The 14,378-nt window shown below is 41.0% G+C and overlaps 1 protein-coding gene across 2 annotated transcripts in view; it reads right to left on the reverse strand.

The window, feature by feature from the left end:
* SLC25A40 (solute carrier family 25 member 40) overlaps window positions 1–14,306 on the reverse strand; it is a 37,057-nt gene extending 22,751 nt beyond the window's left edge. For both annotated transcript variants that reach the window (XM_066354071.1, XM_066354070.1), the window contains exons 1-4: window positions 14,082–14,306; window positions 4,424–4,544; window positions 3,514–3,573; window positions 1,809–1,915 (exon numbers count right to left, since the gene is read on the reverse strand). In XM_066354071.1, coding sequence (XP_066210168.1) covers window positions 1,809–1,915; window positions 3,514–3,573; window positions 4,424–4,520 — 264 coding nt within the window. In that variant the 5' untranslated portion in view covers window positions 4,521–4,544; window positions 14,082–14,306. The remainder of the gene's footprint in view (window positions 1–1,808; window positions 1,916–3,513; window positions 3,574–4,423; window positions 4,545–14,081) is intronic.
* Between the last annotated feature and the right edge of the window lie 72 nt (window positions 14,307–14,378).

The following is a 14,378-nucleotide window of genomic DNA, read 5'->3' on the forward strand; positions in this document are numbered from 1 at the left end:
ATTAAAACAAAAAACACTTTACTGTATTGCTATAAAATGCTGATCATTGACCAAGCCTTCAGCAAGTCATGAATTTTTGCTGGCGGAGAGTTCTGCCTGACTGATAAGGGTGCTGGTTGCTGAACGTTGGGGCAGCTGTGGCAGTTTCTTAGAACAGTGCAACAATGAAGTGATAGATACATGAATTATAACTGCCCTTTTGCTGTTCCGCTTGGCTGCCTGAACCCACCCTTAATTACCAATCACCCCTGGGAAAAAGGAATTCCAGGAAGCTGGTCAATCACCCCAAAGAGGAGTATTCCAGAAAGCCGAACATACCAGCAGACCCTTGCCTCAGGGGGCCGCATGCCCGGGCCGTAGTTTGGGGACCCCTGCTATAAAGTTTTACCTCCGTCTGTTTTTGGGGCCCTTCCTCCCTGAGAAGTGCCCCGGCAGGTCTTTCTCCTCTAATTAAGCCTGCACACCTGGTGTTCGAGTGCCGTCTCATTCTTACATGAAGTCTGCCACATCAACTGACTCTTCCTCTCATAAAGAAGCTGTTCGATGAACTTCTTTCAAATTGGGTCAGTCCTCCCAAACCCTGACTCTACTTTATCAACTAAGTTTATATACTATTCTAAATCCTTTTTCACATCAACAAACTTCACAGCCTCTTCACCAAGAATAGATTGCATTAGTTTGTTCATTCATAAGAAGCAACTCCTCATCCGCTCAAGTTTTATCGTGACATTGCAGCACTCAGTCACATCTTCAGTTCCACTTCTAATTCTAGTTCTCTTGCCATTTCTTACACACCCACTGAAGTCCTGAACTCCTCAAAGTCTTCCCTGAGGGTTGTAATCAGCCTCTTCCAATTTCCTATTAACGCTGATACTTGGACCTTTTGCCACGAATCATGACTGTTCTTAATGGCCTCAAGAACTGTAAATCCTTTTCTGAACGTTTTTAATTGACTTTGCCCAGGTCCATCAGAGGAATCACTATCTGTAGCAGGTACAGCCTCATGAAATGTATTTCTTAAATAATAACACACAGAAGTCAAAGTTATTCCTTGATTCATGAGCTGCAGAATGGATGTGTCTGGACATGGAAGCATCATTTCATTGTACACCTGGAGCAGAGCTCTTTAGTGATCAGGTGCATTGTCAGTGAGCATAATATTTTGAATCTTTTTTTCTGAACAGTAGTTTCAAAATGGCCTAAAATATTCATTAAACCATGTGCTAAACAGGTGGGCTGTCATTCAGGTTTTGTTGTTGCATTTATAGAGCACAGGCCAAGCAGATTTAGCATAAAAGGGCCCTAGGACTTTCAGAATGATCTAAATGAGCACTGGTTTCAATTTAAAGTCACCAGCTGCGTAAGCTCCAAACAACAGAGTCAGCCTGTCCTTTGAACTACTGAAGCCAGACATTAACTTCTCCTCCCTCGCTATGAAAGCCCTGGACGGCATCTTCTAACAGAAGGCTGTTTGTCTAACTGAACATCTACTGTTGAACATAGCTGCCTTCATTGTATTTGCTTGAACTTCTGGGCCACTTGCTGCAGCTCCTGTCAGCATTGGCTGCTTCACCTTGCTCTTTTATTTATTTATATCGACGACTTCTTCCCTTAAATCCGATCGACCAGCCTCTGCTACCTTCAAACTACTTTCGCTTTCCTGCTTCAATGGCTACTTTTTAACTTTGGATAAACTTGCTAACTCTATGATAAAACTTTACTATCCTGTAATTGAAAAGCCTTTCATTCGTAAGATTAAATATATAAATAAAAATATACTGTGATTATAAATAATATATTTTCCTTACCAAGGTTCCCTGAAAACGTCCTGGCTTCTTATACCATACTTTGTTGCCTTGCTCTTCACAGAGGCACACATGATCCATAAGTCCATTATTATATATAAAGCACTTGCCTAACAAGGAAGATTACAAAAATCAACAAGTTCTTCACACAAATGTATTACTTTTATTGATATACAAATTAAAATTACAATAAGGGGACTAAGAGAATTATAAGATAAGTAATAACCTTGTCCTCACCTTTTAGGATAAAAGATACTTCATTTGATTTGCTTAAGGACATAGCACTGGAATCTAAACTCGTAGTGGTGAAAGTAATTGAGTAAATTAGCGGAGTTTATGTTTTCAGAACTGAGGTAAGAAAATGCACACAGAAATAAATTCATTTTTTGCCTTAGGTAGTTCTGTGGTTGGAGTATCACCCAGATACGCCAAAACGGAAGGTTCAATCCTCGGTCAGGGCACATACAAGAATAAACCAATGAATGCATATATAAGTGAAACAACAAATCGATGTTTCTCTTTTTTCGTTTCTTTAAAATCAATCAATCAATAAATAAAATGAAAAAGAAATTCTTTTCAGTTATCTGAAGAAATGGAGAGAAAAGATAAAAAAGGAAAACCTCTTTTGATATGAGAACATGTGTGTCCATCTTCTCTGTTTGACAAGCAAACTCTATGGTATGCAAGAGAAATGCAGATAAAAATGTATTAAGAAATCTAATGTATACCTGAAAGTTGCTAAGAGAGGGAACTTAAGAATTCTCCTGATAAAAAGAATAAATTTATTTGGCAATATATACATATATTAAATCATTAAGTAACATACCTAAAATTAATGTTGTATGTTGATTATATCTTAATATAAATAGATTATGAAAAAATATGTTCTTTTTGGTCAAGGTAAATAACGCTATGCTTTGTCCCTTTCTCTGGATTTATACTGGTCAGTTTAGACATTCATCACCTCCCATCTAATTTACCACTTTCTCTAATACCAATTTCTTCCCATAATTGGACTCTTGCTGCCAAACACTGACTTCTGTTTGACCATATATATAATTCTGAATTTCATAAGGCACTTGCCTCCTGCTTTTAAGGCTTTCTTTACTGTGTACCTTCCTTTTTAGTCTCTTCCTACAATCCATCTATCTTGTCATTCACCTGAAATATGCCCGCTGTTCATTCCATCTCACTGCTATGCATTCAACAGAGTGGCATCTGTGTCTTAGCCAAATTCCTCGTAGTCCAGTTTTCTATTTAAAGTGCCATTATCTTTATAAAACTATAGAAATTGATGAAGGAATTGCTATTTTTGCCCATCAAATAAAAATGTATAACTACTCTTCTCAGACTGCACACAAACTATACTATCTAGAATTAACCAAGCTGCCGGATAAAATGCTGAATTTATCACTGTATTCAAGCAACAGTTGGATGACGGTTGATATTCTAGAATTGGCATAGCTCTTAGACTAAGGAGGAAGCTAGATTCTAAGGTTCCTGACAAGTACAATTCTGTTCTTACTTGTGAGGCATACACCCAAATATAAAATCATCTTCTGATTTAATTAGTAGGTTCATAAAAGTGTTGTATAAGGATAAAGGGGCATCAATTTTCTTAATTGATAATAAAGATTAACATTCAAACAAAAATGAATGCAGTAACATAAAAATCTAACATAACACTTTCAGGATAACTAGTACATACCTTTGGGAAATGGGTTGTTTTGGGCTTGGATTCGAATTTTAACAACATCCAGGGGTGTCACTATGAAGATATGTAAATTTCAATTAACAATTGATACATTTAAATTTAGAGATGTTTATCCAAGGAACACAAAATGTATTGAATCATACATTTCCACATAACCACATAATGGGTAAGATCTCTGTGTGTGTGTGCCTCTCTCTCTTCCCCTCCTGCAGCCATGGCTCAACTGGAGCAAGATGCCCTGGGCACTGAGGATGGCTCCACGGTCTCCACCTCAGGCACTAAGAGCTCAGAAGCTGAGCAACAGAGCAACATCCCAGATGGGCAGAGCATCACCCCCTAATGGGCTTTCCAGGTGGATCCCAGTTGGGGCGCGTGCAGGAATCTGTCTCTGCTTCCCCTCCTCTCACTGAACAAAAAAAAAAAGAAATGAAATGAAAAATGTGGTCCAGAGAAATTTAAGAAACTCACCATTAATACAAACACTGTTAAACAATTTGTATTTATTGCTATTGCAAATTGTCCTAATCCCGTATTATCCATTACTCTGATATTTTATTTCATTTTCTTGCTTTCTATTTTACATAGGTAAAAAGAGTCAGAAAAGTTTAACACTGATGGTACCACAAAAACCCCCTGGTATAAGCAAGCCTCTAATACACTGAGGAAAATGGAATTCAGAGAGAAGCAGAGACAATCCCAAAGTGCACTTGCCCTGAGAATGACAAATCAAGGACTAAAACTCAAGTGTCCATTCTCTGTCCTGGGTTCTTTCCTGTTACGTTGATGCACGGATATTGTCATTTATGAAGGGTGAATGGTACTATTATTATTTCACATATGGTAAAACTCAATGGATTCACTGATTCAATCGGTTATATAATCTGCATCAGTATCATTACTTTACCGATGAGGGATGTCAGTATCGCTCCAGTACAAGAGGCCAACATTTGTTGAAGAGGTGTCACTTTGATAATCTGTAGTTCCCCTGCTTCAGGCTCCATATTTTTAACTAGTTGAAGTAAAATCTGTTAAGAAAAGCAAGATGGAAAATAAAAGTTTAATGAAAAATGCCTCCAAAATTGCTAAAAGTTAAACTATAAAACCAATAATCAGTATTAATATCAAAGCACATGTGAGAGCTATGAAAAGTAACCGTGTAAGTTCTACACACAAAAGCACTACACAGCTCTCATTAATAGAACAGGTGCTCTGATTTGCCCAAAACAGTAACATCTTGTAGTTCGGCTAAGCTGTGGGAACAGCTTCACACTCGTAAGACAGTCACTACAACATTAAGAAAACAGGCTCTGGCTACGTAACAACGAAAGCAGCTGACCAACAAGGCTCAGAATCTGTGAATTTAGCCTCTTTAACTAAGAACTTTACAGATCCTCAGCCTGAGCAAGCAGTGGTGCAGTGGATAGAGTTGGCCTGAGGCCCTGGTTGGTTGGCTCAGTGGTAGAGCATCGGCCTGGCGTGCAGGAGTCCTGGGTTCGATTCCCGGCCAGGGCACACAGGAGAAGCGCCCATCTGCTTCTCCACCCCTCCCCCTCTCCTTCCTCTCTGTCTCTCTCTTCCCCTCCCACAGCCAAGGCTCCATTGGAGCAAAGATGGCCCGGGCGCTGAGGATGGCTCTGTGGCCTCTGCCTCAGGCGCTAGAATGGTTCTGGCTGCAACAGAGCAACAACCCAGATGGGCGGAACATCACCCCCTGGTGGGCATGCCCGGTGGATCCCGGTCGGGCGCATGCGGGAGTCTGTCTGACTGCCTTCCCGTTTCCAACTTCAGAAAAATACAAAAAAAAAAAAAAAAAAAAAGAGTGGTCCGGGACACTGAGGACCAGGGTTCAAAACCCTGAGGTCGCTGGCTTGAGTGCAGGCTCATCTGGCTTGAGTGGGATGGGATCATAGACACGACTACATGTTCACTGGCTTGAGCCCAAAGGTCACTGGGTTGAAGCCCAAGGTCACTGGCTCAGCTAAAGCCCCACCCCCAACCCAGCACTTATGAGAAAGCAATCGATGAACAACTAACGTGACATGATTATGAGTTTATGAGTTGATGCTTCTCATCTCTCTCCCTTCCTGTCTGTCCCTAACTCTCTCTCTAAAATAAAACCAAAAAAAAAAAAACCCTACTCAGATATGGTAAGAAGTTATCAGCAAATATAGCACTATTTTTACTGCATGCCAAAAGTTGTTGCTAAGGTATAAAAAAGAAAAATCAAAACACATAACCTCAATAAGTAGCGTGTTAGAAATATTGGATGAGAAAAGCAAAATATACTTCCTAAAAATTCAGTTAACAAAAAAAAGTATAAAAATCACTTATAAATTTGTTATTCAAAACTAACGACTGGTGGCAGCTTCTCCCTCTCGGAGCACGCCCACATTCCTGCCCTCTCAGGTGGGCATCTTTAATTTTCTCTCAACTCTGGAGAGAAACATGCAACCTGGGGAGCAGTGGTCAGCGGCAGCTTTCTGGGCTAACCCCCTGACCCTGTCTCCAAGGCCCCTCTTCTCTGACTTCCCGGTGAGCCGAAGCAGCCTGCCCAGGCTCACTTCTTTCCTGAAACTGCCGCGGACCTGCGCGGCTAGTAATTCCAGGTCCTGAGGGAGAACGGTGTGGAATTAAGAAAATAGACTCACCGAGAAAAGAGGATGGGATCAGAGGCCTCTTTGATGCTGATGGCAATTATCAGAGAGAGAGACAGAGCTCCTGTTCTTTGCTTTATTATATAGCATAGACAATTAAAGCCTTTAATCCAATATACAAATAGGGAAGTCTCTGATATAAAGCCACTCATCTGAGCCATAAGTTGGATTCTTCATAAGAGTGTACACCCTACATCATGCAACAGTCAAGGGTGTGGGGAAAAGCTTAGTGTTGAAAAGATCTTATTAGTAAAAGATCTTAGTACTAGGAGATCTTAGTATTAAGAGAGTGGGAAGGGCTCAGTCCCAAACCGAGCCTTAGGCTACAACCCCGCCAGCCTACAACCTGTCTCCCACACGTAACATTTCCAGAGGCCAGAGCAGCCTGCCCAGGCTCTCTCCTGCTCCTGTTTCTGTCCTCAGCTCTTCCTTGTTATGCTGTCCCCAGCTTTAATAAATACTCTCAAGATTAAAAAAAAAAAAAAAAGGCCCTGGCCGGTTGGCTCAGTGGTAGAGCGTCGGCCTGGTGTGCAGAAGTCCCAGGTTTGATTCCCGGCCAGGGTACACAGGAGAAGCGCCCATCTGCTTCTCCACCCCTCCCCCTCTCCTTCCTCTCTGTCTCTCTCTTCCCCTTCCGCAGCTAAGGCTCCATTGGAGCAAAGATGGCCCGGGCGCTGGGGATGGCTCCTTGGCCTCTGCCCCAGGTGCTGGAGTGGCTCTGGTCGCAACATAGCGACGCCCCGGATGGGCAGAGCTTCGCCCCCTGGTGGGCGTGCCGGGTGGATCCCGGTCGGGCACATGCGGGAGTCTGTCTGACTGTCTCTCCCCGTTTCCAGCTTCAGAAAAATACAAAAAAAAAACCTGGCAACATACAGGTGTCACTTTTCCCAATGTCCAGGTGCACACAAACAAGTGTAAATAAGTAAATGTAGTGGTTTTGTGTGTGCATGTTATATGCAGGGTGGGGGCAAGAGTAGGTTTACAGATGTGTGTACAGAAAAGTTTATTGTTTTATTTTTTTATATGAACTATAAACCTACTTTCTACCCACCTTGAATGCATATGCAGACAGACATTAATTGCACATGAATAAACATGTGTGTGCCTGTATACATGCATCTTTTTTGAAAAACAAAAATAGGTTGCTACTATTGAAGGTAAACTGTAATTGAAAAGTAGAATCAAACCAATAGTTTACTACTATAATATTCATATTAACAAACCAGTTTAACACTTAAAAATAGACCCTGTGTCAATAAATATAGATTTACATTATCTTTTTAATATTTAAAGTTTTAAATTTTATTAATTTAATAAATCTCATATAATTAGGTATTAATATTGCCAGTTTTTTATTCATTCATTCATTCCACTCACATTTAAATATCCTTACATATATATATCTTTTCTTGACTTCCCACAATTACTATAAGAAAAACTAAGGGTGTGGGGCTAAACTACCTGTTTGAGACAAATGCTTTCCAAAGCAACTGAACCAATTTATTCTTCCATTAGCAATACATGATTTTCTACATATCCACAATGTCACCAAACTCTCACGTTACGTACGATTCATTTTTTCTGAAACATTTCAAAATAGGTTGTACATATCAAGCCCTTTTGTCCTAAGAATATTCTTTAACATAACCACAGTACAATTATCGAATTGAAGAAAATTAATTTTGATAATATTTCAGTTTGTATCCCAATTGTGTCTATTATCCCAATGACTTTACAAAAATAAATGGTAGTTTTATTGTTTCTTTAGACCTTTACTATTTACCACTTATCTGTTTAAAAACTTTTATTAAATTTGCTATGCTGACATTGGTTAATAAGATTATATAGGTTTCATGTGTTCAATTTTATAACACCTGTATATTGTATTGTGCATTTACCACACAAAGTCAAGTTTTTTCCGTCACCATTTATTCCTTTACCCTCTTCTTCCTTCCCTTACTCTGCTTTCCCTCTCATAATCACCATACTGTTGTCTGTGTCTACGAGTTTTAATCTTTTTTGCTTAATCCCGTCACCTTTATTACCCAGCCCCAACAACTCCCACCCTCTGACAGCTGTCAGTCTGTTCTCTGTATCTGAGTCTGTTTCTATTTTGTTTATTTTGTTCATTAGATTCCACATATATGTGAAATTATATGGTACTTCTCTTTCTCTGCTGGCTTATTTCACTTAGTATGATTCTCTACAGGTCCATCCATGCTGTTGCAAAAGTTAAGATTTCCTTCATTTTTACAGCTGAGTAGTAGTCAATTGTGTTAATGTTGCACTGCTTTTTTTCCACGTATCTACTTTTGGGCTGCTTCTGAATTTTGGCTACTGTAAATAACGTTCCAAGGAACATAGGGGTGTATACATTCTTCCAAATTAGTGTTTCTGGTTTCTTCAAATATTATATATACCCAGAAGTGGAATCACTGGGTCATAAGGCAGTTCCATTTTTATTTTATTTTAGCGAGAGATACAGAGACAAAGAGAGACAGAGAGAGGGACAGATAGGAACAGGGAGGAAGGGAGAGAAATGAGAACCATCAATTCTTTGCTGCAGCACCTTAGTTGTTCATTGATTGCTTTCTCATGTGCCTTGACCCGGGGGCTACAGCAGAGCGAGTGACCTCTTGCTCAAGCCAGCAACCCTGGGCTTCAAGCCAGCAACCTTTGGGCTCAAGCCATTGACCACAGGGTCACATCTATGATCCCACATTCTAGCCGGATGAGCCTGCGCTCTAGCAGGCAGCCTTGAGGATTTGAACCTGGGTCCTCTGTGTCTTAGTCTGATGTTCTATCCACTGTCCCACCATGTGGTCAAGTGAGGTAGTTCCATTTTTAACTTTTTGAGGTAACCCTATTCTGTTTTCCACAGTAGCTGCACCAATCTGCATTCCCACCAACTAAGCAGGAGGGTTCCCTTTTCTCCTTATCCTCATCAATACTTGTTGTATGTTGATTTGACAATAGCTATACTGGCAGGTGTGACGTGATTTCTCATTGTGGTTTTAATTTGCATTTCTCTAATGATTAGTGATGTTGAGCATTTTTTTCATGTCTACTGGCCATCTGTATGTCCTCTTTAGAGAAGTGTCTATTCAGGTCCTTTGCCCAATTTTTGAACTGGATTGTTTATGGAGTTTTTTGTTTTGTTTTGGTGTTGAGTTTTATAAATTCTTTATAAATTCTGGATATTAAATCCTTATCAGATGTGTCATTAGCAAGTGTTCTTCCATTCAGGTCAACACTCTATCCACTGTGCCACCACCAATCAAGCTCTTTTTATTCTTTATGGTTTCCTTTGCTGTGCACATTTTAGTTTGATATAGTCCCATTTGTTTATTTTTCTTTTGTTTCCCTTGCCTGACGAGACATAGAAAAAATATTGCTACAAGAAATGTCCAATATTTTACTGCTTATGTGTTCTTTATAGTTTTTATAGTTTCTAATCTCACATTTAAGTCTTTAATCCATTTTGAGTCTATTCTTGGTATGGTATAAGGTGTTCCCTCCTTCCTTTGTTCCTTCCTTTTTTCACATCTGCCCAATTTTCCCAACACCATTTATTGAATAGACTGTCTTTATTCCATTGTATGTTCTTGCCTACTTTGTCAAATATTATTTCACTACAAAAGTGTGGGTATATTTCTGAGATCTCTATTCTGTTCCATTGATCTATCTCTCTGTTTTTATACTAGTACCATGCTGTTTGGATTATGATGGCCTTGTAGTATAGTTTCATATCAGTTAGTGTGATTCCTCCAACTTTGTTCTCAAAATAGGTCAAAGACCTAAACAAAAGTGATACAACTATAAAATTCACATTAGATAGAATAAATTAAATGACCCTTGATTGGACAATAGATTCCTAAATATGATACCAAAGTACAGAAAATAAAAGAACATAAAAATTAAATTTTATCAAATTAAGAACTCTGTGTATCAAAAAACACTATCTGGCCCTGGCCAGTTGGCTCAGTGGTAGAGCGTTGGCCTGGCATGCAGGAGTCCTGGGTTCGATTCCCGGCCAGGGCACACAGGAGAAGTGCCCAGCTGCTTCTCCACCCCTCCCCTCTCCTTCCTCTCTCTCTCTTCCTCTCCTACAGCCAAGGCTCCATTGGAGCAAAGTTTGCCCGGGCGCTGAGGATGGCTCTGTGGCCTCTGCCTCAGGCACTAGAATGGCTCTGATTGTGGCAGAGCGACGCCCCAAGATGGGCAGAGCATCGCCCCCTGGTGGGCATGCCGGGTGGATCCCAATTAGGCGCATGCGGGAGTCTGTCTGACTGCCTCCTCGTTTCCAGCTTTGGAAAAATACAAGACAAACAAAAAAACACTATCAAAAAAGTAAAGACAAGCCACAGAATTGGAGAAAAAGTTTGTAAATCATACATATAATAAAGGTTTAGTATACAAAACATTTAAAGAACACTTATAACTCAAAAATTGAAAGACAAAAACCTAACTGGAAAAAAAAAGGGCAAAGGACCTGGACAGACATTTTTTCAAAGATATACTAATGACCAATACTTACATGAAAAGATGCTTACATCATTTATCATTAAGAAATGAAAATCAAAACCACAACAAGATACCACTTCACACACAGCAAGAAGGCTATAATTTAACAAAATAAATAAGGATAATAACAAGTGTTAATGAAGATGTGGAGAAATGCTGGTGGGAATGAAGAATAATGCAGCCACTGTGGAAAGCAGTTTGATAGTTTCTCACACAGAATTATCAGATGATCCAGCAATTCCACACTTAGGTATACATCCTCCCCAAACCAAAAACAAACCATCCAAATAAAAACTTGTACACCAAGTGTTCAGAGAACACTTCATAACAGAGAAAAGTGGAAACAACCCAAATGTTCAACTGATAAATGGCACTCAGTCATAAAAAAATAATAAGTACTAATACATGCTACAACATAGATGAACCTTGAAAACATGTTACTGCACTTTCCCAAGTAAGACGCTCCCGTGTATAAGGCGCACCTTCATTTTGGGGCCTGAAATTTGAAAAAAAATTTATTATATAAAGTTATTGAACTCAAGTTTTATTCATTATAACATTCATAACAACTCCTCTTCACTGTCAAAACTCCCATCCATTAGCTTGTCCTCATCTGTGTCTGATGGTGAATCACTGTCTTCAACAATGAGCGCAAAAACAAGTGCGAAAAAGCGGGAAATGCAAGTAAAAAAACTACAACCACTGTCTAAGACACACCCAGTTTTTAGTCCTCAAGTTTTTGGGGAAAGTGTGTGTCTTATACATGGGGAAATACAGTACTTTAACATAAACCTTATTCTCTTACTTTGATTACTGACAAAATATATAAGGAGGTTTCGATACATACCGCAGATATAGGACCCAAGTCCTTCTTCTGGTGCCTACTAAAAGATGAGAGTGCCAATAACATTTTTAAAAATCATCCTTTGGTAACAGATTAGAATGTTACCAACACTATTCTGTAAAACAGACCTTCTGCTTTTCATACTCGGCATTATCACCTTCAGTGCAGGCAAGGGTGTGTCTAAAAGGGTACAACCACGTTACTGTCCTTCCTCGTTATAATAAATAAGGAAGGTAATTCACCCTTCATGAGAACATGAAACAGGCTTCCAGTTCTTTTATTTTTCTCAATAGAAACATGTTTAAATCCTGCATAATCCCTAAACCTCCCAAAGACCCAATCTTCCCTTCCTATCACTGTAATTCCCTACACTAACAGATTTTTTGCAAGAGTACACCGAATCTATTTCCACTTCAAGCCCATCATTACCTAGTACAGTACTTACCTTAGACATACGCTGAAGCTAACTGAGGAAACAAATGATAGATATCTTAAACAATCAAAATTAAGGCCTCTATTGAATTTCCAAGGCTAGTGGGGCTGGTACAGTATGGCACAATTATAGCCGTTACTGAGCTCTCTCTCACTCACTTTGTGCCAGGCACGGAACTAATAAAGCTTTCAAAACTGTTTCACTTAATCCTCACAACATCTGATAAGTATTTCCACTTTTCATACATTAAAATGTATGAAAGCCCGACCTGTGGTGGCTCAGTGGACAAAGTAAGGACGTGGAATGCTGAGTTCACTGGTTCAAAACCCAGGGCTTGCCAGGTCAAGGCGCATATGGGAGTTGATGCTTCCTGCTCCTCCCCCACTTCTCTCTCTCTCCTCTGTCTAAAATAAATAAAATCTAAAAAAAAAAAAAACGAGGCTCAAAATTACCCAAAGTCAGGCCTTTAGTGAAGCCTAAGTGATCCGGTGTTTACAATTCTGACTTTTGACACTTTTATTCCCAGTTGTTTCCTAACTGTGGCCTTTTCCCCATTTCTCACTATTTCCTCAGCTTCAGCTCATCACTACCATACTAGTCTTATTTCACATCTCTCCTAGGCAATTTCACTTCCTCCCAGGGCTGTAACTACATTCTATATTAGTGTTTCTCAATCTTTTAACACTTTGTTTTTTACAAACATAAACTTCTTGTGCTCTTTCTGTAGTTCACATTTAAAAAATAGGTTGTCTTTCCCAAATAGAAATTCTCAGGTTGAATGTTTGTTCAAACTACACCTCCTCCTACCTATCAAGATCGGATTGCCAGACCAGGTGGTGGCGCAGTGGGTGTCCACCTGGTACTCTGAGGATGCGGGTTTGAAACCCTGAGGTAACCCGCTCAAGTGCCATCTCATCTGGCTTGAGTGTGGGATCATAGACATCATGACTCCATGGTCGCTAGCTTAAGCCCAAAGATTGCTGGAGTCCCCCTCCACCTCCCCCGTCAAGGCCCATATGAAGCAATCAATGAACAACTAAAGTGGCCCAACAAAGAACTGATGCTTCTCTCTCTCCCTTCCGGTCTGTTTGTCTCCCTCGCTAAAATTATATATATATATTCCTGGTAACCTGTACAACACTCCGGTGATTGAGAATCAGTGATTGGTCTGTGTGATGCCTCTCAAATCAGTCTTCCCTCTCTTTATCGCACTCCCAGATATCTCTCCTGAGTTACAAATATTATCAATTATCTACTAAAGGTAGTTTCATGACTGTCTCCCCAGGCCCTTCAACAGTAAGTCTTCCACAACATAACTCCCATTTCCCTAATCAAGCCTGAAGGTATCAAAAGCCACCTTTGCGTATGCTTTCAAGTATCTATCTTCGAAACGGAGTTATGGGCACTGACTTCCCTGAACTACTAGGTCAAAAATCAACCATTAAACAGTGAGTGCCTATTATGGCCATAAGTTAAGAAACGCAAAGGAATACAAGATTAAATCCTTTTCTTACTTGAGTTTACAAGCAGAAACATACCCAAACCAATTTCTTTTTTTGTGCAGCGGTTTCCCGTTTACAAAACAAAATCATTATACTTTACATAATATTTTAATTTAATCCAAACTATATAATCCCGTCAGTATCTCCATTTTATAAATAAACTGAGACTCAAAGGGTCAGGTCATTTAGCCGAGGTCTTAACAGGCTGGCAAGTGGCCGGTCTAGACCCGACACCCTAGACTTGAGACGTCAAATTTCACTATTATGGTTGAACTAAACTTTTACGCAATAAAACAGGTCCGGGTAAAGATACCTGCTTAAAGAGTAGCTCCCAAGGCAGGTATCCAAGGGCGCCGCAGGCGGGGGCCTCCCGGCGGGACCCTCTTGCATGCTCCGGGCCTCTCCACGCAGCAGGTCCCTTTGCGGCCTGTCTTCAGCCGCAGGGTCCGCGGCGATCGCGGGAAAAGCCCGCGCTGCGACTCCAGGCGCGCCGAGCAGGGGCTGTCTCCCCGCCCAGGCCGACACAGCCCGACAAAGCCCGGGCTCCGTCGCGGCCGCCGCGCCTCCGGACTCCTGCACAGTCGTCCCGCCAGAAATCAGCGTACCTGGTGGAGGCGGCTGGACCGCAGGCGATCCCGGAGACCCAGAAGGCGGGATGACGCTGGTGGAGGGCTGGACCGGCCTCGGCGCTAACTGCATCCACTACGCGGATCAACACGGAGCCACACTGACTCTTCGGGGAAGCCGTAGGACGCCGAACAGCGAGCGAGAAAGCGCGAATCTGAGACCGGGCATCGCGGTGGGGGGCGACTAGGAGACCGGACCGTGGGGGCGGGGCACGCGACTCGAGGAGGCGGGGCATGAGGGCGGAACGTGCAGCGCGAGGAGGCGGGGCATGGAGG

The sequence above is a fragment of the Saccopteryx leptura genome, chromosome 12, assembly GCF_036850995.1.
Source record: "Saccopteryx leptura isolate mSacLep1 chromosome 12, mSacLep1_pri_phased_curated, whole genome shotgun sequence".
Classification (NCBI taxonomy): Eukaryota; Metazoa; Chordata; class Mammalia; order Chiroptera; family Emballonuridae; genus Saccopteryx; species Saccopteryx leptura.